Genomic DNA, 24,556 nt, shown 5'->3' with positions numbered 1-24,556 from the left:
ATATGGAACGCAGAGTTAGTCAAAATTAAATAAATAAATAAATAGGTAAATAAATAGATAAATACATACATAAATAAATATGGCTATGAAATACATTCTGAAATTTAAAAAAGATGGCAATACATATATAAATATAGCATTATATAATTATATAGCTAAATCCATTTACCGACATCAATAAATAAATACATTTATTTATTTCAAAATGAAGTTTTTGTAAAGACAACATATATTTATTTCATGGGACTTTTATTTCCTAATACCACATTTATTTATTTTTTGAGACTTTTACACACCACATTTATTTCCACATATATTTCCACACCACATTTATTTCTGTGCTGTATTTATTTCCGATCTCACATGCAAACGAGAGGGGCGTGGTTATCTTCAGACCAACGCAGCTCCACACAAGATCGAAGGCAGATAGGGACACCTAGATTCGGTAGATGATGGAAGACATTAGTCGTGTCAGAGATCGCATGCTGGCCTTATATATCAAATTGATCAGCATGGCTTGTCAGGATGTATTATTTTGGCACACATTGTAGATTTATTTTGTACATATTCATTTATGTATGTATTTATCAATTTATTTACCTATTTATTTATTTAATTTTGACTAACTCGGCGTTCCATACACCGAGAGGCGGAGTTCAAAACTCAATAAGGAAGTAGCCTAAGGCTAAAGACTCAAAGTACAAAGTCCATCGATCTCCGCCGCCTCACTCTCTCTCTCAACAGGTAGGTAGATGATTAAAACGCCTTTGTGATTTGAATGTCGTAGATAAATCAGTCAACTACTTTGAGTCAGATTTGTTAACCGACTTCCTTCTTTCAGGTCATATTCAGTATTAGTCCTGTCTTGTAAATTATCATTTACTTAAACGTTGCAATTCTGTCAGTAAAGCCAACAGGAGACGAAGGCTTACATACTCAGTAGACCAGAAATAGGGTGGAATATTTTAAGTTGCCTAGTGTTTTGCTTACGTAATGTTATTAGAGCTAGAGGGACTGCTAGAGCGTTATAGCGTAGGCCATAATCTAGTTGTACATCGTTTAATTTGACATGGGATGTGAAAATGGGTTCATATTCTAGGAATAATAATTTTCCAATATTTGTGACGAAAACGAAGTTTTACTATTTATTCTGCATAGCTGTAGATTTTCATTAGATGTGTACAGACTATGGTAGGCTAACACGCCATCTACTGGACACATTACATTTCTCATATAAGTGAGGATACAATGGATGTCTTGGAGCAGGATCATGTACAACACTTTATTCCACTTAAGACTTCCACCAGCAGAAGCTGCTGTCCACTCTGGAGGGACGGAGAGATGGAGAACAAGTGTCCTGAACAGAGGAGAGAAGATGCGGAGGCAGGAAGGACTAGTCAAGGTGAGATCCAACATACCTGCATCATGTTACTGTGAAGTGTAATTCCTATTTTCAAGTCAAATTATATATATTTTTTATAGATATAATGTAATGAGGTAAAAACTGATGTGCAGCCAGTCTAATCAAAACAATAAATTGATTAAAAATGAAAAGAAAGCTTTAAATATAAAATGGTAGAAGCACAATAATGGGACATGTATTTACAGCTGCCTGCCACACGGGGCAGCAGAGAGCAGCTACTCTCTCCTCCTCCATCACAGCCCAGCATCACAGCAATGTCGTCGCCCCCAGTTTCGTCAACTCCCAGATCCAGACTGTCAACATGAGTGTCAACATCTCCACTGCTGAAAGGAAAGGTAACACCTGTTTAAAGGAGAAGTTAGAAGTTTAGAAAATGTTGTACTACATTTACATTTAGCAGACGCTCTTATCCAGAGCGACTTACAGTAAGTACAGGGACATTCCCCCGAGGCAAGTAGGGTGAAGTGCCTTGCCCAAGGACACAACGTCATTTTTGTACAGCCGGGAATCGAACCAACAACCTTCTGATTAATAGCCCGACTCCCTAACCGCTCAGCCATCTGACTCCCAGGACATAAACATTTAAACTTAAAATGGTCGATTTATCAGTGACGAGCACAAGAGACTGTTACTGATTCATTATACTGGATCTCCCAGAACATAGACAGCAAACTACAATATTATGGAAGACAATGTTGGTGTTGTATTTGGGTACCTTAGATTTGAATGTGTGTAGTTGAATATTGCATTCTGTGTATTTGTGTCTGAATCGTTCTTCTCATGTTTTGTTCTGTCAGACTCCAGATGTCAGGCAGCACAGCACAGTGACACCCAGCCAGGGTAAAACCACCATTATAATCTCACAACACAAACTGATAACAAATTAATAAGAACACAGAAAACTGTTGACTCTTTCTCTCTCTTCTTCTGCAGTAAGTCGAGGTCTCCAGTAGCATCCACTACCTCCGGTCATTAGACCAAAAACACTTCCCACTACGACCGTCTCACACACCTCGGATCACAAGGACTCCCTCTTGGTCTAATGGGAGACTGTTTGGTTTAGTGGCTTGAGGACGTGTATTAGATTGTGGACGTAATCTTGTTCCTCCTTCCAGTTATTGACATGCAGCCGTTCAAAGAGAAGAATAAAGCCAGACTGAGGGAGGAGTTTGCTGAGACCATGGAGGGAACCGGAGATGAGAGAACTCTCCTCAACAGCATCTTCATACCACTTTACATGACAACAGGGGAGAGTGAAGGGGTCAATAAAGAACATGAGATCATGCAGACTGTGTATCCATCCAAGGGCAAACCATCATCAGAAACGTCAGTCCACTATAGGGACATCTTCAATCCCCGAGATGAACAACAGAGAAAGATCTTGACTGTGCTGACGAAGGGCATCGCTGGCATTGGAAAAACCATCTCAGTGCACATGTTCATCCTAGACTGGGCAGAAGGGAAATCCAATCAGGATATAGATTTCATCTTTTTTCTTCCATTCCGAGAGCTGAATTTGATCAAGCGTGACTTCAGTCTTCAAGGTCTTCTGAAGGAATTTCATCCAGAGCTTGAAGACATAGAAGATGTAGAGAAATTCAACAACCACAAAGTTCTATTCATCTTGGATGGGATGGATGAAAGCAGATGTCCTCTGGATTTCCAACACAATGAGAGAGTGTCTGATGTTACGAAGGAGTGTCCAGTTGATGTTCTGCTGACCAACATCATGAAGAAGAATCTGCTTCCCTCTGCTCTCCTCTGGATAACCTCCCGACCTGCAGCAGCCAGTCAGATCCCCCGCAGAACCGTCAACATCAACCTGGAGACAGAAGTTCGAGGGTTCCAAGAAGAACAGAGGCTTGAATATTTCAGGAAGAGATTTTCTGATGATGAGGACCTGGCCAACAGAATCATCGAACACATCAGGACAACAAGGAGCCTTTACATCATGTGTTACATTCCTATCATGTGTTGGATTATCGCCAAGGTCCTAGAACACATGTTGACAGAAAACAACAGTGGAAATATCCCCCAAAGTCTGACTGAAATGTACATTCACTTCCTGATTACTCAAACAAAGTGTGGATTCGAAAAGTATCAGGGGGTAACTGACATGGATGACGAGAAGGTTTTAGAATTAAGTAAAGACTTGATTCTGAAACTAGGACAGGTAGCATTCGAACAGCTGGTGAAGGGGAGTGTAATATTTTATGCGGAAGACCTGAGAAAATGTGGGATTGATGTTGATGAAGCTGCAGTGAAATGTGGACTGTGCACAGAAATCCTGAAGGTAGAACGTGGGCTGTATAAGAAGAAGATGTACTGCTTTGTGCACCTGAGCTTTCAGGAGTTCCTCGCTGCTCTCTATGTGTTCTACTGCTGTGTCACCAAGAACATCAGTGCGCTGGAGTCCTTCCTGGAGAACGTGTCTGCAGAGCTGCCCCTGCATGAGTTGCTGAAGAGAGTCGTGGATAAAGCTCTACAGAGTAAGAATGGACACCTGGACCTGTTCCTCCGCTTCCTTCTTGGCATCTCACTGGAGTCCAACCAGACTCTCTTACAAGGCCTTCTGCCCCAGACAGAGAACATCTCAGAGACTGTTGAAGAGATGAGGAAATACCTCAGGAAGCCAGACATAGAGAATATCTCACCAGAGAGGCACGTCAACCTCTTCCTCTGCTTGACTGAGATGAAAGACAGTTCAGTACATGAGGACATTCACCAGTTCCTCATGTCACCAGATTGTGATGCTCTCTCAGAGGATCACTGCTCAGCGCTGGCTAATGCACTTCTGATGTCACAAGGCGAGCTGGATGAGATGGACCAGAGGAAATACAACATACATCACCAGGTGATACACAGACTGGTCCCAGCATTTAGAAAATGCAGAAAAGCTGTGTAGGTATTTATTTAAAACTCACATGAAATGCATCACATTCAGTATGTTGAGCTGATGCATATTATTTTGTTTTGAATTTTACACTGGTAATTACTTAGCATAATCACTTTGAACATTGTCAAAGTACTATAGATTGTGTGGAATTTGATGTTCTAACTATTTAAACAGATATTATTAGTCTTTTTTAATCCATTTTAATTGAAATCTACACAGATGTAAATGTAGCAAAATCAGCAAGTTGCATTTGCATTTACATTTAGTCATTTAGCAGACGCTCTTATCCAGAGCGACTTACAGTAAGTACAGGGACATTCCCCCCGAGGCAAGTAGGGTGAAGTGCCTTGCCCAAGGACACGTCATTTGGCACGGCCGGGAATCGATCTGGCAACCTTCAGATTACTAGTCTGATTCCCTAACCACTTAGCCATCTGACTCCCTATGTTGGTAATACAATATTTAATTTGAGTTACACGTTTCAACAACTGATACCATTATTTTATGATTCACAATGTAGCTGGCTCATCCTTTTTGGTGAAATTGAGGGAGATTTCAGATCGGACAGTAGATATTCCCCAACATTAGTGGTGAATATCAGAGCTATCGAGAAGCTACAGTAACATCTCTTTAAGAAGCAGTCTAGTCATGAGCACACTTAAATTGCTCTGTTTCAGACTATTTCTGGATTGTGTATATATATATATATATATATATATATATATATATATATATATATATATATATATATATAGATTGCATATATAATTAGTAAGTTATATAGTTAGTAAGTTATATAATTCGTAAGTTTTCTTTGAGTTGTCGAACGATGATGGACAAAGTGGCTCAGTTTTACATTACTGTTGCCATGGTAACACGGGAGTCATTCAATGTGATTATAGCTGTAGAACTACACATACGTGTTCAAAGCTCTTTTTTGTAGTATCTAGAAAGTTTAGTCAAAGGAGTAAATCATCTTAATATTACAATTAGATGTACTTTTTCCTTTGATGTTTGTGAAGTTGTGGGAACTGGATAGGATGTGAATCCTGGCTGCCAAGAGATCTCTAGTCAACAGTCTTAATCAATTTAACAGACTTCAACTCAAGAAATTGTTTTTTTCTACAGACTGACTAACATGGAGCTCAACCATGAACACTGTGCATCACTGGCCTCCTCCCTCCAGTCACCAGACTGTTCTCTGACAGAGCTGCACCTGGAGGAGATGTATTTTGACCTGAGTGTTTTCTGTGCTGCCCTAAGAGGTCCACACTGTAAACTGGAGATACTGAGGTCAGTACCTGTAGAGGAGTCTTCACACGATGACAACACAAACATGAACACAATGTTGGACAGTTGGTTAGTTTGCCATGGTCACCCTGAGAGCCAGTTATGAAGCAGTATATTTTAGTTCAGTTGTTTTACAGACCACTCAAATCAAATCAAAATGTATTTGTATAGCCCTTTTTACACGCAAGCATGTCACAGAGGGACTCACAGTCCTTCAGATACAGTGTAGGACACAGAAGGTAGGAGAGATGGGGAGGTTGTTTGAATTCATATTAGTTCAGCATACATAGTTACTATAAGCTGGTTTACCATAGTAACCATTCAAAAAGCAATATTCAACTCAGCAGAGTGAATCATTGTATCTCTAAACACACTGTACATGTAGGGTACATCACTGGCTGTATGTTCTGTTTGTACAGACTGAATTCGATGCATCTCAGACATGAGGACTGTGCATCACTGGCCTCCTTCCTCCAGTCACCAGACTGTCCTCTGAGAGAGCTGCACCTGGAGAGGATTAGAGTGTCTGGTTATGATGATGATGATGGTGATCTGAGTGTTGTCTGTGCTGCCCTGAGAGGTCCACACTGTAAACTGGAAACACTGAGGTCAGTACCTGTAGACAGAGGTGTAGATGGGATGTGAATCCTGGCTGCCAAGAGACCTCCAGTCAACAGTCTTAACCACTTCACCACACTGCAGCTCAGGAATGTTCTGTTTCTACAGACTGATTAACACAAGACTCAGCCATGAGGACTGTGCATCACTGGCCTCCTCCCTCCAGTCACCAGACTGTCCTCTGACAGAGCTGCACCTGGAGGGGATAACGCTGTCTGGTTATGATGATGATGAAGATGGCGGAGGTGATGGTGATGATGATGATGAAGATGGTGATCTGAGTGTTGTCATTGATGCCCTAAGAGGTCCTCACAGTAAACTGGAGACACTGAGGTCAGTACCTGTAGAGGAGTCTTCACATTAAAATAACCCAGTACACATTGTCACAGGCTGTCATAGACAGAGCATGTTATAATGAACATGATCATGTTATAGTAATTCGCTAACAAATACATCGCTATCACAGCAGATACTTTATTTATTTTTTTTACAATAGATGCATTTCCACTTCTATGGCATATATAATTGTATACACTGTATAATGTTATCACTCATCATGTTGTCATGTGTTTCCTCATGTCTGATGTAGGTTGAACTGGTGTGACCTGATAGAGGACAGTTATAGAAAGTTGTCTTCAGCTCTCAGCTCAAACTGTCTGAGAGAGTTGGACCTGAGTCACAACAACCTGCAGGATTCAGGAGTGAAGCTGCTCTCTGATGGACTGAAGAGTCCACACTGTAGACTGAAGATCCTGAGGTCAGTGATCATACACACATGGAACCAGACAGGGACACATACAACATGTTGAAGAAGTAAATGTATGTCAGTCAACAATGTACCCAGTGATGTCAACAACACCCACCAGCAGAGGGCAGCAGTGTTGTAACGTCCTCACTTCTCTCTGCAGGCTGTCGTTCTGTGGAGTCACAGAGGAAGGCTGTGCTTCTCTGGCTTCAGCTCTCATCTCAAACTGCCGTCTGAGAGAGTTGGACCTGAGCTTCAATCACCCAGGAGACACAGTTCTCTCTGGTCCACTCTGTAGACTGGAGAAACTCAAGTTAGTGTTGGTCACTGATACATTCCTCTTCATATGCCAGGTTTAATGCTGAGTAGTTGTTGATTATTATAGAATGATGATTTGTTGAGGTTCTGGTCGCCTGGTTACAGAAGCTGTTTGTGTTTTGACGTTCTCTGTATTTCTCATGTTGGTCTGAGAACAGTCAGGTCCTGATATCTAGTTCTTTCTGTCACTCTTTACAGGTTCCTTTACTTTGTTAATCATTTCTATTCCTGACCACTCTTCATACACCGGCTGTGTGTGTGTGTGTGTGTGTGTGTGTGTGTGTGTGTGTGTGTGTGTGTGTGTGTGTGTGTGTGTGTGTGTGTGTGTGTGTGTGTGTGTGTGTGTCACTGTCTGTTCCTCTCTGTCTCCCACAGTGTGGACCATAATGAAGAGATCTGGGTGAAACCACAGCTGCTTAAGAAGTGTAAGTATTGTTTTGTACATCATTACATCCAATACTGAGACTTGATTTTGATATATAACCCTAACCCTGAACACAAACAGTAGATACTGACATGCTTAACCCTTGTGCTGCCTTCGGGTCACATGACCCAAAGGTTCATAACGAACCATCGTTGTGTTTACCCAATTTTACCCAATACAAAAACAAATAAAAATCATTTTCTTTTAACCTTCGCAATGTGGAGGGTCTGAGACAGCCTGACGGTTAAAAGAAAATGCTTCACTTTGTTTTTGTATGCGGTAAAGTTGTCACAATACGACGGTGGGTAACAATGACTGATGGGTCAGAATGACCCGAAGAGAACACAAGGGTTAAACACTGGCACACAACCCCCACAACACATATACACAAACCTGATCTCTCACACTTGCACTCTCACACCATGAGTGCAAACTCCTCACCTTTTGGTGACATCCGGTTGGTTGATCCGGGAGGAACAATTTTATTTTTTTCGGAGGGCAGGTGGGTGATTGGGTTATATGCAGAATTGGTCATTTTAACTTCAGAAATAAAAATTATTGGTTTGGAGTGCATAATTCCAATTATGTGGTTTGGAGTCTTCTAATGTATCAGAAGCAGTTAAACTATACCTTGCGTCACTGTGTTGCTCGTCAGAAATGCTTCCACTCTTACTGGGTTCAATCCCAGAATCCTCTGACAGAAAATCACACATGACCATCTGACAGAAACAACCTCTCACTCACTGACAAGATGGAAATGTAAACATCCAGACACACCGTTCTGATCCAGCCTCTCTGCTCTGTTCTATAGATGCCTGTGATCTCACACTGGACCCAAACACAGCTCACATAATCCTCTCTGTGTCTGAGGACAACAGGAGGGTGGAGTGGGTGAAGAAGGACCAGCCGCATCATTGTTACCCAGAACAGTTTGATGAAGTGGAGCAGGTGCTGTGTAGAGAGGGTCTGACTGGACGCCATTACTGGGAGGTGGAGTTGGGGGGGGAGGTGAGGTGGCATCTGGTAGGAGTGACGTATAGAAGCATCAGGAGGAGAGGGAGGAGTGCTGCCTGTACACTCGGAGACAACGACAGGTCTTGGTGTCTGGAATTGTCTGGTTCTGTCTGGCACAATCATGAAAAGACTTTAATACCTATCAGGTTCCCTCCCTTCCCCAGCAGAGTAGGAGTTTACCTGGACTGGCCAGCTGGTGTTCTGTCTTTCTACAGCATCTCCTCTGACACAATGACCCACCTGTACACATTCAACACCACCTTCTCTGAGCCCCTCTACCCAGCGTTTAGGTTGTACTCATCCTCCTCAGTGACCCTGCGCCAGGTAGAGTAGTTCCTCCTGTGTCCTGGAGGGACACAACATGGGTCTCCATGGAAACAACCCCGCTCCTGATCCAACACACCTGTGACATGATGGGGTGTGGTCAAGGATAACACTCTCACACACACACACACACACACACACATCAGAACATCACACTCACACACATATCAGAAAAGAACACACTCACACACACACATCAGAACATCATACACACACTCACATATTTGTACACTTCTCTATAGGGATTGTGAAGACCTGGGGGGCAGAATGGACTGCTGTTTCTCCACTCCCAGCCTTGTTATGGTTCTCAACATTCTGCAGTGGTTTACACAACGTCAACTAGGTGGTTTATTGCTTACACTATGACATCGTTTTATACAGGTTTTCATTCACTATATACATTTTCTATGTACACAGTGGTGCACACACTATCAGAATTGTATAGTGATATATTGATACAGACATTATTATGGGTTATATTCCAAGCAAGGACAGTTTCTTATTTTGATGCATCAATGTACATTAGGCCTATATTGTGTGTTACCTGTGTTTTAATTATACATTGTTATGACTTATTCTGTAACTGTGCTATGAGTTATGATTACATCTACATCAACGTGTCTGAAATGGTCTGACATTTACTATGTCGGTTTAAATAGTCATTTTAGATTTTGTCGTGGAAGTTAGACTTTAATGACTGTAACGACATAAAACCTTAAATGGTCAACATCCGCTACAACAGGGGGCGCTGTTGTCTCTACGTTGTCAGAGAACGGTGAACTCATCACGGGAAAGGTTTGTCCTAGTCCTAGTGCAGGAAGCGCTATGCTAACGTCTTGTATATAAGTATATGCTAACGTCGTCCATAAGCGGAGTGGCTACAGTTGGTATGAATGTAGAAGGGAAGTTTGAAAACTGGCAATTACTGGAGTCTGATCTGCACGTGTTGCTTATTTACAAGCGATGTAGGGAGAAGGAAAGGAGAGAATTGTTGTGGGGTTCGCAAAGTTAGTTCACTTGTCAAGGAAGAGAGCAAGGGGGTTAGTCAGATGCTAATAGCTAACCTCATGAGATTCTCAAAATGTCTGTCCTAGACGTGTTTAAGGAACGTATCTGTGCGCGACTAACATTGACAGCTTTGGAGATATTCAGAGAATTTGAAAAAACGCTTTTTGGGTACAAAGAACAAATCTCTCGTTCCAAGGAAGAGAGCGCGAGAATACAACGGCTTTTGGACGCTGTTACTAAACCTTATATCAAACTACGCCGAACAGGTAAGACATTTATACCTCAATATTATAATCTCCATCGTCCAGAATGTCTTCGTTGTTTCAAGTAGCTCGGACAGACCCAAGTGTTTGTATTAAAACCTTTCGCATTTAGCAACTCCAGTTTTCAGCAATCAGTAGAGGAGACAGAAGTTTAAATCCTGACAGAAGATTCAGGACAGCGTCAATGAAGTCATTTCCTTTTCCATTGTGCATGGCAATCAATTGTACAATAAGGGTTATGCCATATACTTTATATCATAGATGTATATAAAGGCTAGATGTCTCGTCCGCGTTGCCGGTGTTGTCGCCCAACTGGTTTCCACGCTAACTGGTTCCCCAGCTGTGCGTTCACATATCAGTCTTCCTCTATCACCTGATAGGCTATTTTGATCGTATTTTCTGGGATGGGAGCGACGTTCTTAGTATTAATTTTTTATATGTGGTGTCAGAAGGAGCTGTGCCTGTTTACTGTCTGTTTAATGTCTGTTTTACAGAATACGGAAGTGTTTTCCGCATAATAAAGTAAAATAATAGGGATTCAGGTGGCTGAGCGGTTAGGGAATCGGACTAGTAATCAGAAGGTTGCAGGTTCGATTCCCTGCCATGTCAATTGACGTTGTGTCCTTGGGCAAGGCACTTCACCCTACTTGCCTCGGGGGGGAATGTCCCTGTACTTACTGTAAGTCGCTCTGGATAAGAGCGTCTGCTAAATGACTAAATGTAAACTCCTATTGGCTGGAGTAATTGTTCACCACGCCTATGGCGTGCCATGGGTAGCTAACCAAGTGTTAATCTGAGATGACTTCTTGTTCACAGCGATGCTGTCCTGAACATCCTCTCAGGAGAAAAAATGTTGTCTCCTCTTCTTTCCCCCAGATGTGCAGCAGCTCTCTCTCCTGGAGCCCCCACAGATTAAAGAGGAACAGGAGCTGTGGACCAGTCAGGAGGAAGAGCAGCTCCAAGGACTGAAGTCTGAAACCACAGACTCCATATTCACCCAGGAATCAGAGTTTTCAAACTTAACAATGTCCAAATTATATATGATGAGAGAATTTTTCAGTGAGCGACTAACAACAGCAGCTTCAGAGATTTTCAGAGCCATTGAAATAACGGTTGCTGAGTACAAAGAAGAAATCTCACGTTCCAAAGAGGAGAGCGCGCGGATACAGCGTCTGTTTGACGTTGTTACTCAACATGACGGCAAGCTACACAGAACAGGTTTGACATTCATACCTTCAAGTTATTATATGCTGTGTAAAATACTTTAATGTAGGAGGGGGGGTAACGAAATAGGAAAGGAGAAGTCTGAGGTTGCATCATGACATGGTTCACATGGTCCATCCAAGGTTTGATCATGTCTCCTTCTTGACAGAGGTGGTTAGATCTCATCACAGCCTCCTGTAACATCTGTGTGTTACTGCAGAGTCATATCTGCACTAGGAACGTTGTAGTTAGGAACTGGTGTGTAACATGTTATAAACATGGCACGGTGGCCTGTTTACAATGTCTTAAAGTCATACTATCGTCTTGGGTCTTCCTCCATGTTGGGGTCATGGGAGGTGACACCACCACACCCTGCTACGATCACCACCACAGGTCTAGTTTTAGCTGACAGACATGTTGAGTTGCAGAATAATTAAGTAGATCATATTTCCCCCCCCCAGAAGTGCAGCAGCTCTCTCTCCTGGAGCCCCCACAGATTAAAGAGGAACAGGAGCTGTGGACCAGTCAGGAGGAAGAGCAGCTCCAAGGACTGCAGTCTGAAACCAAAGACTCCATATCCACTTCTTCCAGTGTGGGACATGACTGGGATCAGGATGGCTTCTCTGAATGTTCACATCTTGACCAAGCTGTCCAAGTGGACAACAGAGAAGGAGACTCTCTACCCACCAACACAACTGAGGAGCAAATCAAAGCAGAGACTCATGTACAAGACTCTCCAGCACCAGAACCAGGCAGTGACCCTCAGCCCCTCTCTGTTGTAGCTCCAGACTGTCCTGCAGCTCAGAGTTTGGAGGAGGAGGAACATGGAGGAATGATGCCTTTGCTAGAAATGGTCAAATCAAGCAGAAAAAGAAAGAACACTCTTCCCATGGAAGGCATGCCACAGGGCAGTCACACAGGAGATAAACCTCATCAGTGTCTAGAATGTAAGAAGAGCTTTACTTTGAAGCAAACTTTGCTTAATCATATGATAATACACACTGGAGATAAACCATTTCAGTGTCAAGAATGTAAAAAGAGTTTTAGATGGCAGTCATCCATGGTTACTCACATGAGAATACACACAGGAGAGAAACCATATCAGTGTCTCGAATGTAACAACACTTTTAATAAGAAATCTACTCTGGTTGGACACATGAGGACACACACAGGAGAGAAACCGTATCAGTGTAAAGAATGTAACAAGAGCTTTAGATGGCAGCCTAATTTGATAACTCACATGGTAATACACACAGGAGAAAAACCGTTTCAGTGTCAGGAATGTCACAAGAAGTTTCGCTGGCAGCCTAACATGATTACTCACATGAGAACGCACACTGGAGAGAAGCCGTTTCAGTGTCAGGAATGTAGCAGGTGTTTTTCTCTTAAATGTAATCTGATTAAACACATTAAGGTGCATACGAGGTAAACCATATCGGTATCAGTGGTATAACAACACTTTCAGCAGGGATAACTTTTTTGGCAGCGTAATATGAGGACACAGGAGAGGCAGCGTATATGAGGACGCACAGGAGAGGCAGTGTATATGAGGACGCTCAGGAGAGGCAGTGTATATGAGGACACTCAGGAGAGGCAGTGTATATGAGGACACTCAGGAGAGGCAGTGTATATGAGGACACTCAGGAGAGGCAGTGTATATGAGGACACTCAGGAGAGGCAGTGTATATGAGGACACTCAGGAGAGGCAGTGTATATGAGGACACTCAGGAGAGGCAGTGTATATGAGGACACTCAGGAGAGGCAGTGTATATGAGGACACTCAGGAGAGGCAGTGTATATGAGGACGCACAGGAGAGGCAGTGTATATGAGGACGCTCAGGAGAGGCAGTGTATATGAGGACGCACAGGAGAGGCAGTGTATATGAGGACGCTCAGGAGAGGCAGTGTATATGAGGACGCTCAGGAGAGGCAGTGTATATGAGGACGCTCAGGAGAGGCAGTGTATATGAGGACGCACAGGAGAGGCAGTGTGAAGTATTGTAAAACTTTATGATGTTTAGTCAACGGCAGCCAATCCTGCTGGGCCTCGCTTCAGGAGTATCATCACTAGTAAATATTGCAAAACAAATTAAAACTGGTATCAGTATGTGAGATCAGTTATTTTCATGATGTAAGAAACAGGCTGTGTGTCGTATGTGAAGCCAGGTGGATGGTGCTCCTGAAGGTGAACATGCTTTGAAACAAACTGGGGAAGATAAAGGATGTAAGAATGTATTACTGTGTGGCTGATGTCACTGTCCTGTAACTGTTAGAATCACTTTAATGAATGTTTTTATTCACTTGAACATGATATTGATGTGCTCATTAAAAACAAACATTTTCAGAAAGCTGAAGTCCATCCATCCATTTTAATATAATCATAATACCAAAACAGATGAGACAAATCTTCTGTTTGGAGACCACAAAAGGAGCCGTTGACATCAGTCACCAGAGATAAACCTTTTAACAAAAGACCTTGTAGGATAACACCGACGTATAATTTTATAAGACACTTTGACTTTATTGTAAAGTAAAAAATGGCAACGCCCACCCAATCTTTTGCTGCTGTTTACATGTCTGTTCCAATAATCGATAGCGTTAGGACAAGAAACAACCTCACGCTTAAATAAAGGCTGAAAATTAATGTTAATGTGTAAAAACGTTTTAGCACAGTAACGGTTAAAAGTGGGTAACAAAGTCATCAGTTTAATTATACGGTGAATCATAAGAAGGTAACTTATTCGTCGAAAGTTAAACCCTTTTATGGTTAATAAAAACAAAATGATTGTGTCATGATTCATGAACTTGTTGAACTTTCCTACTACGTCGATAGTCGTCTTAAAAAGGATACTCATCGAGGACAAGCGAAAGACCACGTTTTTAACTCACGCCTAAACTGTAATTTGGATACATCCTCGGTCGATAGTTCATTCGAGATTCGAGTTTATTCGAAAAAGTCCATCTGTCTCCTCTCCAATAGGTAGGTCGACGATTAAAACGCCTTTGTGGTTTTGAATGTTGTAGCGAAAACTGAATTTCTTTGAGTGAGATTTGTTGACCAAAACAAACTTTAAAAACAAAATTATGAAGCCCTATTAGTCGTATTTTCCTAGTTTTATTGTTAAATACTAGGAAACACAATAATTTACTTAAGAAACATTGCAATCATGTCTGTAAAACAAACCACGTTTCAACTTTGTTGGACAGTTGGTTAGTTTAACATGGTCACCCTGAGAGCCAGTTATGAAGCAGTATATTTTAGTTCAGTTGTTCTACAGACCAATCACAGTCCTTCAGATACAGTATAGGACACAGAAAATAGGAGAGATGGGGAGGTTGTTTGCATTTATACTAGTCTACCACTAGTTGCTATTAGCTGGGTTACCATAGTAAACATTCAAAAGGGAATATTCAACTCAGCAGAGTGAATTAGAGTATTTCTAAACACACCTTACATTTAGTACATCACTGGCTGTATGGATTACATATACTTTATTAAAGTAGTGTAAACACTACAAACTGATATATAACAACAGGAATATTATCTTTATGCATCTGGAGAAACACAGAGGTATGACAGAGGTGTGGATGTGATGTGAATCCTGGCTGCCAAGAGACCTCCAGTCAACAGTCTTAACCACTTCACCACACTGCAGCTCAGGAATGTTCTGTTTCTACAGACTGACTGACATGTGGCTCAGCCATGAGGACTGTGCATCACTGGCCTCCTCCCTCCAGTCACCAGACTGTCCTCTGACAGAGCTGCACCTGGAGGAGGTTATGTTGTCTTATGGTGATTATGATCATATAAATGATGGTGTCTATGCTGCCCTGAGAGGTCCACACAGTAAACTGGAGACACTGAGGTCAGTACCTGTAGAGGAGTCTTCACATTAAAATAACCCAGTACACATTGTCACAGGCTGTCATAGACAGAGCATGTTATAATGAACATGATCATGTTATAGTAATTCGCTAACAAATACATCGCTATCACAGCAGATACTTTATTTATTGTTTTACAATAGATGCATTTCCACTTCTATGGCATATATAATTGTATACACCGTATAATGTTATCACTCATCATGTTGTCATGTGTTTCCTCATGTCTGATGTAGGTTGAACTGGTGTGACCTGACGGAGGACAGTTGTAGAAAGTTGTCTTCAGCTCTCAGCTCAAACTGTCACCTGAGAGAGTTGGACCTGAGTCACAACGACCTGCAGGATTCAGGAGTGAAGCTGCTCTCTGATGGACTGAAGAGTCCACACTGTAGACTGGAGATCCTGAGGTCAGTGATCAGACACACATGGAACCAGACAGGGACACATAGAACATGTTGAAGAAGTAAATGCACAGTATGTCTGTCAGCAATGTACCCAGTGATGTCAACAACACCCACCAGCAGAGGGCAGCAGTGTTGTAACGTCCTCACTTCTCTCTGCAGGCTGTCGTTCTGTGGAGTCACAGAGGAAGGCTGTGCTTCTCTGGCTTCAGCTCTCAGCTCAAACTGCCGTCTGAGAGAGTTGGACCTGAGCTTCAATCACCCAGGAGACACAGTTCTCTCTGGTCCACTGAGAACAGACCAACCCTCTCTACGCAGCAGGTGCTGTGTAGAGAGGGTCTGACTGGACGCCATTACTGGGAGGTGGAGGTTGGGGTGGGGGGGGTGGGGTGGCATCTGGTAGGAGTGACGTATAGAAGCATCAGGAGGAGAGGGAGGAGTGCTGCCTGTAGACTTGGACACAACGACAGATCCTGGGGTCTGGGCAGGTCTCGTTTTACTCTAGGTTTTTGTAAAAGACTCTCTGTCCATCACAATCATCAAGAGACTTTAATACATTACAGGTTCTGTCCACCCATCAGAGTAGGAGTTTACCTGGACTGGCCAGCTGGCGTTCTGTCCTTCTACAGCATCTCCTCTGACACAATGACCCACCTGTACACATTCAACACCACCTTCTCTGAGCCCCTCTACCCAGCGTTTAGGTTGTGTATAGTGGCACTAGGCTTAAGACATGGTGGTTCTCCCTCCTCAATGTCCTTGTGCCAGGTAGAGTAGTTCCTCCTGGAGGAACACAACACAGGCTTCCATGGAAACAGCCCCACTCCTGTTGTTCATGTGTGTGTATGGGAACAGAACATCACACACATCAGAACAAACACATCAGAACATCACACACACACACACACAAGATAGTATACACACACACACACACACACTGTACACGGCAAGACCAAGCCTACAGACTGTAGTTAAGTCACCTCATCATCCGGACCCTCTAGTTGCATATTTGTGTGCTGCCTTTCCTTCTTGCTGTGTCTCCACAACTATGTATCACAGTTGGTGTTGGGCTGGTCTTAGGACACCAGTAACCATGACTACAGGTATGGAGGTTGTCCCAGACCAGTGTAGATGGTGATGATCCCTCTGTAACCATGACTACAGGTATGGAGGTTGTCTCAGACCAGTGTAGATGGTGATGACCCCTCTGTGGTCGCGAGGATATGAAGGCTTCTGTTCCTTTGACTGGACGACCGGAGACTGGTGTTACATGTGTGGTTGATCTAATGTGTAATACTGTAAACATGTTACTTAGGGGTGATTAGGGTTACTATGATGTAATATTGGATGTCAATGTGTATGATACATTAAAGAATGCATGATATCTGATATTGTAATTGAATGTACTTTCTATTGTTTATTATAGACCCCATTAAAACTCTTCTTTATCCAAATATTTTAACATTTATGGACATTATATATTACCTTAAACAATAGCTGGAGGTGATACTGTTAAATAAACATCCCCAGCTGCCGCGGCCGCAAGAATACTTCATCATTTCCCCAGAAGTGACGCCCTCTCCAGTTTTGTCTGGCGAGTGAAGCGAGTAATATGAGAAGACGATGGGCGTGGCTTCGGCTCCTTCCAAAGGTCTGCTGACAGGATAGCGACGGCTGGAGTAAAGTCAGTTTCTATGGGGTTTTCTCGTAAAGTCTCTACCGTGGGTTTTTTTCCTGGACGATTGCACTCTTGAAACTCTAGCCACGACAACCCATTCACATTAGATAAAAGTTTAAAAAATATATAGTTTTTGAAACCGCGGACTACTTCGATTTGTGTGAAGAAACGCAAGCCTAGTCTGGCACTTGAGTAGGTGGATCTCTCTCTCTTCCCCTCTCTCTCTATCTATCTCTCTCTCTCTCCCCCCCCTCTCTCGCTCTCTCTCCCGGGGCGGAGCGGAGTGTGAGTATCTTAGCTTAGCGTCGAGGACAGCGAGACTAGCGGCAGTGCAGACATGGGGAACCGGGGGATGGAGGATCTGATTCCCCTTATTAACAAACTCCAGGACGCCTTCAGCTCCATCGGGCAGAGCTGCAACCTCGACCTGCCGCAGATAGCTGTGGTCGGCGGCCAGAGCGCTGGGAAGAGCTCGGTGTTGGAGAACTTTGTCGGAAGGTGGGTTGTCGGGTATAACTCATAAAAGTAGCGTCGTAATTGTTGGTGTTTACTTGACAAAGGGTGCAATCATTTATCGTGCAGTTACCGTTAATTCAAGATTGGAGTGGAAAAAATGCCACATAAGCAATTCTCTCTCTCTCTCCCTTCCTCTCTCTACCTCCCCCAATCCTCTCTCTCACTTCCTCTCTCTACCTCCCTCCATCCTCTCTCTCCCTTCCTCTCGGCGGCAGTGCTCTCGCTACCTCGTCTCGGAAGCTCTCCGAGTTTTCCGTTATGGAGCTAGCGGTAGATGGCCTGTTCGAGAAAAGGGGTCTCGTGGTGTCCGCGGATGTTGTGCGCAGGCAACACGCTAATACAATTTGCGGGGTTGGGAGTTGGACTTTAACGTCGCTCTTTTAGATATTGTTTACGCAGAGCTCCACATCTGTCCCCCTTCTCGAAGGCCGTCCCAGCTACCCCAACCACAGCTACAGTCCTTATTGAGAGAATCTCAAACCTGAATATTATTTTTTGACAACTTTGTAAACACCATACCGGCTTCGCTGTTGCTTCCGTGTGTTCACATGTCACACCTGCTGACCTGTCAAACGTTAACCCGGGATGAGAGTGTGTGACTTTGTATGATTGTGTGTGTGTGTACTAGTGAGTGTATGAGTAAGTGTGTGTGTGTGTGTGTGTGTAACTGAGTATGAGTGTGTGTGTGTGTGTGTGTGGGGGGGGTGGGGGTGGTAGGGGGCAGGGAGGCACAGAGAGACTGTGGGCTCTGGGTTGATTCATCCTCACCAGGAAGACAGCGAGGCCATTGATGAGGCAGGATGGTCGTGATGTCACCCGCTGTGATGTCATGCATGCGAGTGATTGGATGGAGTTCCAGGAAGTGGAGGCGGAGGAAGGGGAGGAATTTCTGTTCATCGTCCACATCTTCCTGTCTGCTTGGTCAGCAACAGACTAGCAGGGAAATGTGTGGGGGGGAGGGAGGGAGTGTTAGTGACTTGTTATCTCAAGCTCCTCTCTCATTTCTTGTTTATGACCTGGACACACACACACCCATACACACACACTCACACACATACATACACACCCATACACATTTGTAATTCAACTGTTGTTTTGGCAATATGAACATTGAATTGAGATTGAGAAGCAGAAAGCAACAGGGGGAGTGAGAGATTGACTTGAGATTGAAAGAAAGAAGGATGTGTTTGTAGCAGATCTATAATGAACAGGAGAGTAAGTTAATCTCTTCCCTGCTACCTGTATCTCATCAATAACACATTGGAATCAAGCAGAGTGCTGTGTGTGTGTGTGTGTGTCTACGGTCTGGTTCTTGTAAAATGATACCTCCCTCCTCCCCCCCCCCCTCCTCCACCCCCTCCTCTCCTCCTCCCCCTCCTCCCTCTTCCTCCTCTCCCCCCCCTCCACCTCCTCCCCCCTCTTCCTCCACCTCCTCCCCCCTCCTCCTCCTCCCCCTCTTCCTCCCCCCCTCCTTCCCCCCTCCTTCCCTCCTCCTCCTCCTCCCTCCAGAGATTTTCTTCCTCGAGGGTCTGGTATCGTCACTCGTCGTCCGCTCATCCTCCAGCTGGTCAACAACCAAGCAGGTGAGACACACACACTGTGACTCTCATAGAATGCACACACACACACACACACACACACACACACTGTGACTCTCATAGAACACACACACCCCTACACACACACACTGTGACTCTCATAGAACACACACACACTGTGACTCTCATAAAACACACACACACACCCACTGTGACTCTCATAGAACACACACACACTGTGACTCTCATAGAACACACACACAAACACACTGTGACTCTCATAGAACACACACACACACATACTGTGACTCTCATAGAACACACACACACTGTGACTCTCATAGAACACACACACATACCCCTACACACACACCCCTACACACACACTGTGACTCTCATAGAACACACACACATACCCCTACACACACACCCCTACACACACTGTGACTCTCATAGAACACACACACACACCCCTACACACACACCCCTACACACACACACACACTGTGACTCTCATAGAACACACACACACACCCCTACACACACCCATGAACATGCACACCCTCAAACAGAACACCCACACCTACAAACATCCACACACACTCAAACAGAACACCCACACCTACACACATCCACACACACACAAACAGAACACACACACCTACAAACATCCACACACACTCAAACAGAACACCCACAAACAAAAGAAAGGAGGAACAATTCCTTTAGAACAAACAAGCTGCAACATGCTGTAATGACTCTCCCTCTCTCTCTCTCCCCCTCTCTCTCTTTCATCCCTCCTTCATCCCTCCCCCCCCCCCCCCCTCCCCTCCCAGAGTATGCAGAGTTCCTCCACTGTAAGAGCAGGAAGTTTGTGGACTTCGAGGAGGTTCGTCAGGAGATCGAGGCAGAGACCGACCGCCTGACCGGATCCAACAAGGGCATCTCTGCTGTCCCCATCAACCTCCGCGTGTTCTCCCCTAACGGTAACACACTCACACACACACACTGACACACACACACTCTCTCTCTGCTGTCCCCATCAACCTCCGCGTGTTCTCCCCTAACGGTAACACACTCACACACACACACTGACACACACACACTCTCTCTCTGCTGTCCCCATCAACCTCCGCGTGTTCTCCCCTAACGGTAACACACTCACACACACACACTGACACACACACACACTCTCTCTCTGCTGTCCCCATCAACCTCCGCGTGTTCTCCCCTAACGGTAACACACTCACACACACACACTGACACACACACACACTCTCTCTCTGCTGTCCCCATCAACCTCCGCGTGTTCTCCCCTAACGGTAACACACTCACACACACACACTGACACACACACACACTCTCTCTCTGCTGTCCCCATCAACCTCCGCGTGTTCTCCACCAGCTGATACACACACAATGATAGACCACTCTTTGTTGACCTTTGAACCCCATCCTCCCAGTTCTGAACCTGACCCTGATCGACCTGCCGGGAATGACCAAGGTTGCCGTGGGCGACCAGCCGGTGGACATTGAGCAACAGATCAGGGAGATGCTGATGCAGTTCATCACCAAGGAAAGCTGCCTCATCCTGGCCGTAACCCCCGCCAACACAGACCTGGCCAACTCTGACGCCCTCAAGATCGCCAAGGAGGTCGACCCGCAAGGTGTGTGTGTGTTACAGTTTTGTGTGTGTGTGTGTGTGTGTGAGTGTGTGGGTGGGGAGGGAGGGATGGATTCAGAGAGTCAGATGGCTGAGTGGTTAGGGAGTCGGGCTATTAATCAGAAGGTTGCCGGTTTGATTCCCGGCCGTGAAAAATGACGTTGTGTCCTCGGGCACTTCACCCTACTTGCCTTGGGGGGAATGTCCCTGTACTTACTGTAAGTCGCTCTGGAGAAGAGCGTCTGCTAAATGGCAAAAACAGACCTCTTAGATCATGACCTCTGAGATCTCTCTCTCACTCCCCCCCCTCTCTCTCTCTCTCCTTCTTTCTCTCTCTCTCCTTCTTTCTCTCTCTCTCTCTCTCTCTCTCTCTCTCTCTCTCTCTCTCTCTCTCTCTCTCTCTCTCTCTCTCTCTCTCTCTCCAGGGTTAAGGACCATAGGCGTCATCACCAAGCTGGACCTGATGGACGAGGGAACGGACGCACGAGACATCCTGGAGAACAAGCTGCTGCCGCTACGCAGAGGTACACACACACACTTATATACACACACACACACACACACGTGCACAAGGTGTGATGGTGGTGCTGCCCCCTGCAGGCTACATCGGGGTGGTGAACCGCAGTCAGAAGGACATCGACGGCAGGAAGGACATCAAGGCGGCTCTGGCAGCAGAGAGGAAATTCTTCCTGTCGCACCCTGGATACAGACACCTGGCTGAGCGCATGGGCACCCCTCACCTGCAGAAGACCCTCAACCAGGTCTCTCTCACACACACACCATCTATACACACACACCATCTATACACACACACCATCTATACACACACACCATCTATACACACACACACCATCTATACACACACACACCATCTATACACACACACCATCTATACACACACACACCATCTATACACACACACACCATCTATACACACACACCATCTATACACACACACCATCTATACACACACACACCATCTATACACACACACACCATCTATACACACACACCATCTATACACACACACACCATCTATACACACACACACCATCTACACACACACACCATCTATACACACACACACCATCTATACACACACACACCATCTATACACACACACCATCTATACACACACACACCATCTATACACACACACACCATCTATACACACACACACCATCTATACACACACACCATCTATACACACACACACCATCTATACACACACACACCATCTATACACACACACCATCTATACACACACACACCATCTATACACACACACACCATCTATACACACACACACCATCTATACACACACACCATCTATACACACACACCATCTATACACACACACACCATCTATACACACACACACCATCTATACACACACACCATCTATACACACACACACCATCTACCTCCTCCTCTCCAGCAACTGACCAATCATATCCGGGACACGTTGCCGGGGTTACGCAGCAAGCTGCAGAGCCAGATGCTGTCCCTGGAGAAGGAGGTGGAGGAGTACAAGAACTTCCGCCCCGACGACCCCACACGCAAGACCAAGGCCCTGCTGCAGTGAGGAAACACACACACATGCGCACACACACTCTCACACGCACACACACACACTCGCGCACACACACACACATTCAGACACACACTCTCACACTGCCCTTCCCACCCCAGGATGGTGCAGCAGTTCGGGGTTGACTTTGAGAAGTGCATCGAGGGGTCAGGTGACCAGGTTGACACTGCCAACCTATCAGGAGGAGCCAAGATCAACCGCATCTTCCACGAGCGCTTCCCATTCGAGCTTGTCAAGGTAGTCCCGCCCTCTCATTCCCATTGGAGCTAGTCAGGGTGGCCCCCTCATTGGCCTGCCTGTCACAGTAGAAAATGCCAAAACAATCATGCGTTAAAATAATATTAATATATGTGTCAGATGGAGTTTGATGAGAAGGAGTTGAGGAAGGAGATTAGCTATGCCATCAAGAACATCCACGGAGTCAGGCAAGTAGAGACCCTGTCTGCCTGTCTGTCTTTCTGTCTGTGTGTGTGTGTGTCTGTCTGTCTGTGCCTGCCTGTCTGTCTGTGTGTCTGTGTTTGTGTTTATCTGTCTGTCTGAATGTTTGTCTGTCTGTCGGTGTAACTGTCTACCTGTCTGTCTGCCTACATGTCTGTCTGCCTGCCTACATGTCTGTCTGCCTGCCTGTGTGTCTGCAGGACAGGCCTGTTCACCCCTGACCTGGCCTTCGCGAGGCCATAGTGAAGAAGCAGATCGTCAAGCTCAAGGAGCCGTGTCTGAAGTGCATCGACATGGTTATTCAGGAACTGGTCAACGTGGTCCGACAGTGCACCAATAAGGTACTGCATGCAGCATGGTTGGTCTGGCAGGGAGCCAATGAGGTGCTGCATGCAGCATGGTTGGTCTGGCAGGAGCCAATGAGGTGCTGCATGCAGCATGGTTGGTCTGGCAGGGAGCCAATGAGGGTGCTGCATGCAGCATGGTTGGTCTGGCAGGGAGCCAGTGAGGAGCATCATGGATCCTGATTGGTCAGGCAGTGGACCAAGCAGGTACTGTGGGAAGCTTGTTGGTATCGAGCAGTGAACTAAAAGCTTTGTGGGTCCTGATTGGTCAGGCAGTCAACCAGTAAGGTGCACCATTTATCCTGATTGGTCAGGGCAGTGAACCAATGAGGTGTTTAATAATGGTGACCGCACATGCAGCCCATTTCTCTGGTGTGGCTGAAGCCATTTGTTGTTGGTGTCGTGTTAGTCTCGTCATCTTCCATTGGCTAGGCTTAGCCTGGGGATCAATGGTCATGTGACTTGGCCAGGAAGTGGTGGAAAGTTTCCACCAATCACAGGCAGAAAGAGTTATTCATTTCCTGTTCCTGTTTTGGAAGGACAGTTCCTGCAGCTTTTCTTGGTGTACACGTCTGACAATCTAAAACTAACTAAACTAAACAAAAACACGTTTTTCCTATCTGTTGTTTTCTCCCCCTCTCCCCCCTCTCTCCCTTTCTCCCTCTCTCCATTTAGCCTCTATTTTCTCTCCCTTCTTCTCTTCTCTCATCCTCATTCTCCTTCCACCCCCCCCCCCCCCTTTACACACACGCACACTACTACCCGCCCTCCCCCCCAACAAATACAACACGCCCCCCCACCCTCCTCCCACCCCCCTGATAATGAACAACAACTACAACTCCCACAATCCCCGGCGGCAGGACGGGCCTGTTCACCCCTGACCTGGCCTTCGAGGCCATAGTGAAGAAGCAGATTGTAAAGCTCAAGGACCCGTGTCTGAAGTGCGTGGATCTGGTGATGTCAGAGCTAGCCGCTC

The 24,556-nt window shown here is 45.0% G+C and overlaps 3 protein-coding genes across 3 annotated transcripts; all 3 read left to right on the top strand.

The window, feature by feature from the left end:
- The first annotated feature begins 1,300 nt into the window (after positions 1–1,300).
- On the top strand, positions 1,301–16,988 carry LOC134016184 (NACHT, LRR and PYD domains-containing protein 12-like). The gene is made up of 12 exons (XM_062455573.1): positions 1,301–1,402; positions 1,609–1,758; positions 2,221–2,262; positions 2,539–4,324; positions 5,448–5,612; positions 6,029–6,217; positions 6,336–6,560; positions 6,817–6,984; positions 7,136–7,285; positions 7,666–7,715; positions 8,526–9,052; positions 16,581–16,988. The coding sequence occupies exons 1-12, from the start codon at positions 1,342–1,344 to the stop codon at positions 16,587–16,589; spliced, it is 3,522 nt and encodes a 1,173-aa protein (XP_062311557.1). The 5' UTR covers positions 1,301–1,341; the 3' UTR covers positions 16,590–16,988.
- LOC134016185 (zinc finger protein 23-like) lies at positions 9,847–12,961 on the top strand. Its single transcript, XM_062455574.1, has 3 exons — positions 9,847–10,326; positions 11,200–11,541; positions 11,988–12,961. The coding sequence occupies exons 1-3, from the start codon at positions 10,134–10,136 to the stop codon at positions 12,953–12,955; spliced, it is 1,503 nt and encodes a 500-aa protein (XP_062311558.1). The 5' UTR covers positions 9,847–10,133; the 3' UTR covers positions 12,956–12,961.
- Positions 16,989–17,750: 762 nt separating the features above from the next.
- Positions 17,751–24,175, top strand: LOC134016191 (dynamin-2-like). Its single transcript, XM_062455579.1, is given in 12 exon segments — positions 17,751–17,988; positions 19,516–19,589; positions 20,381–20,530; positions 21,008–21,211; positions 21,633–21,731; positions 21,808–21,968; positions 22,646–22,788; positions 22,900–23,035; positions 23,156–23,223; positions 23,437–23,467; positions 23,470–23,619; positions 23,661–24,175. Coding segments are annotated over 12 exon segments (1,461 nt in total). The 5' UTR covers positions 17,751–17,827; the 3' UTR covers positions 23,745–24,175.
- Positions 24,176–24,556: the final 381 nt, after the last annotated feature.

The sequence above is a fragment of the Osmerus eperlanus genome, unplaced genomic scaffold (genome assembly GCF_963692335.1).
Source record: "Osmerus eperlanus unplaced genomic scaffold, fOsmEpe2.1 SCAFFOLD_85, whole genome shotgun sequence".
In the NCBI taxonomy this organism is placed as follows: Eukaryota; Metazoa; Chordata; class Actinopteri; order Osmeriformes; family Osmeridae; genus Osmerus; species Osmerus eperlanus.
The sequence above is the reverse complement of the archived record's forward strand: the minus strand, read 5'-3'. Positions and strand labels throughout refer to the sequence as shown.

What these genes read in the sequence shown, in the direction of transcription:
- LOC134016184 (XM_062455573.1), top strand. Translation starts at nt 1,342, where the DNA reads ATGGAGAACAAGTGTCCTGAACAGAGGAGAGAAGATGCGGAGGCAGGA. An exon ending in TGTAAACTGGAAACACTGAG is followed by an intron (nt 6,218 to 6,335) that starts GTCAGTACCTGT and finishes CTGTTTCTACAG; the next exon opens with ACTGATTAACACAAGACTCA. An exon ending in ACCACAGCTGCTTAAGAAGT is followed by an intron (nt 7,716 to 8,525) that starts GTAAGTATTGTT and finishes TCTGTTCTATAG; the next exon opens with ATGCCTGTGATCTCACACTG.
- LOC134016185 (XM_062455574.1), top strand. Translation starts at nt 10,134, where the DNA reads ATGTCTGTCCTAGACGTGTTTAAGGAACGTATCTGTGCGCGACTAACA. An exon ending in TATCAAACTACGCCGAACAG is followed by an intron (nt 10,327 to 11,199) that starts GTAAGACATTTA and finishes TCTTTCCCCCAG; the next exon opens with ATGTGCAGCAGCTCTCTCTC. An exon ending in CGGCAAGCTACACAGAACAG is followed by an intron (nt 11,542 to 11,987) that starts GTTTGACATTCA and finishes TCCCCCCCCCAG; the next exon opens with AAGTGCAGCAGCTCTCTCTC.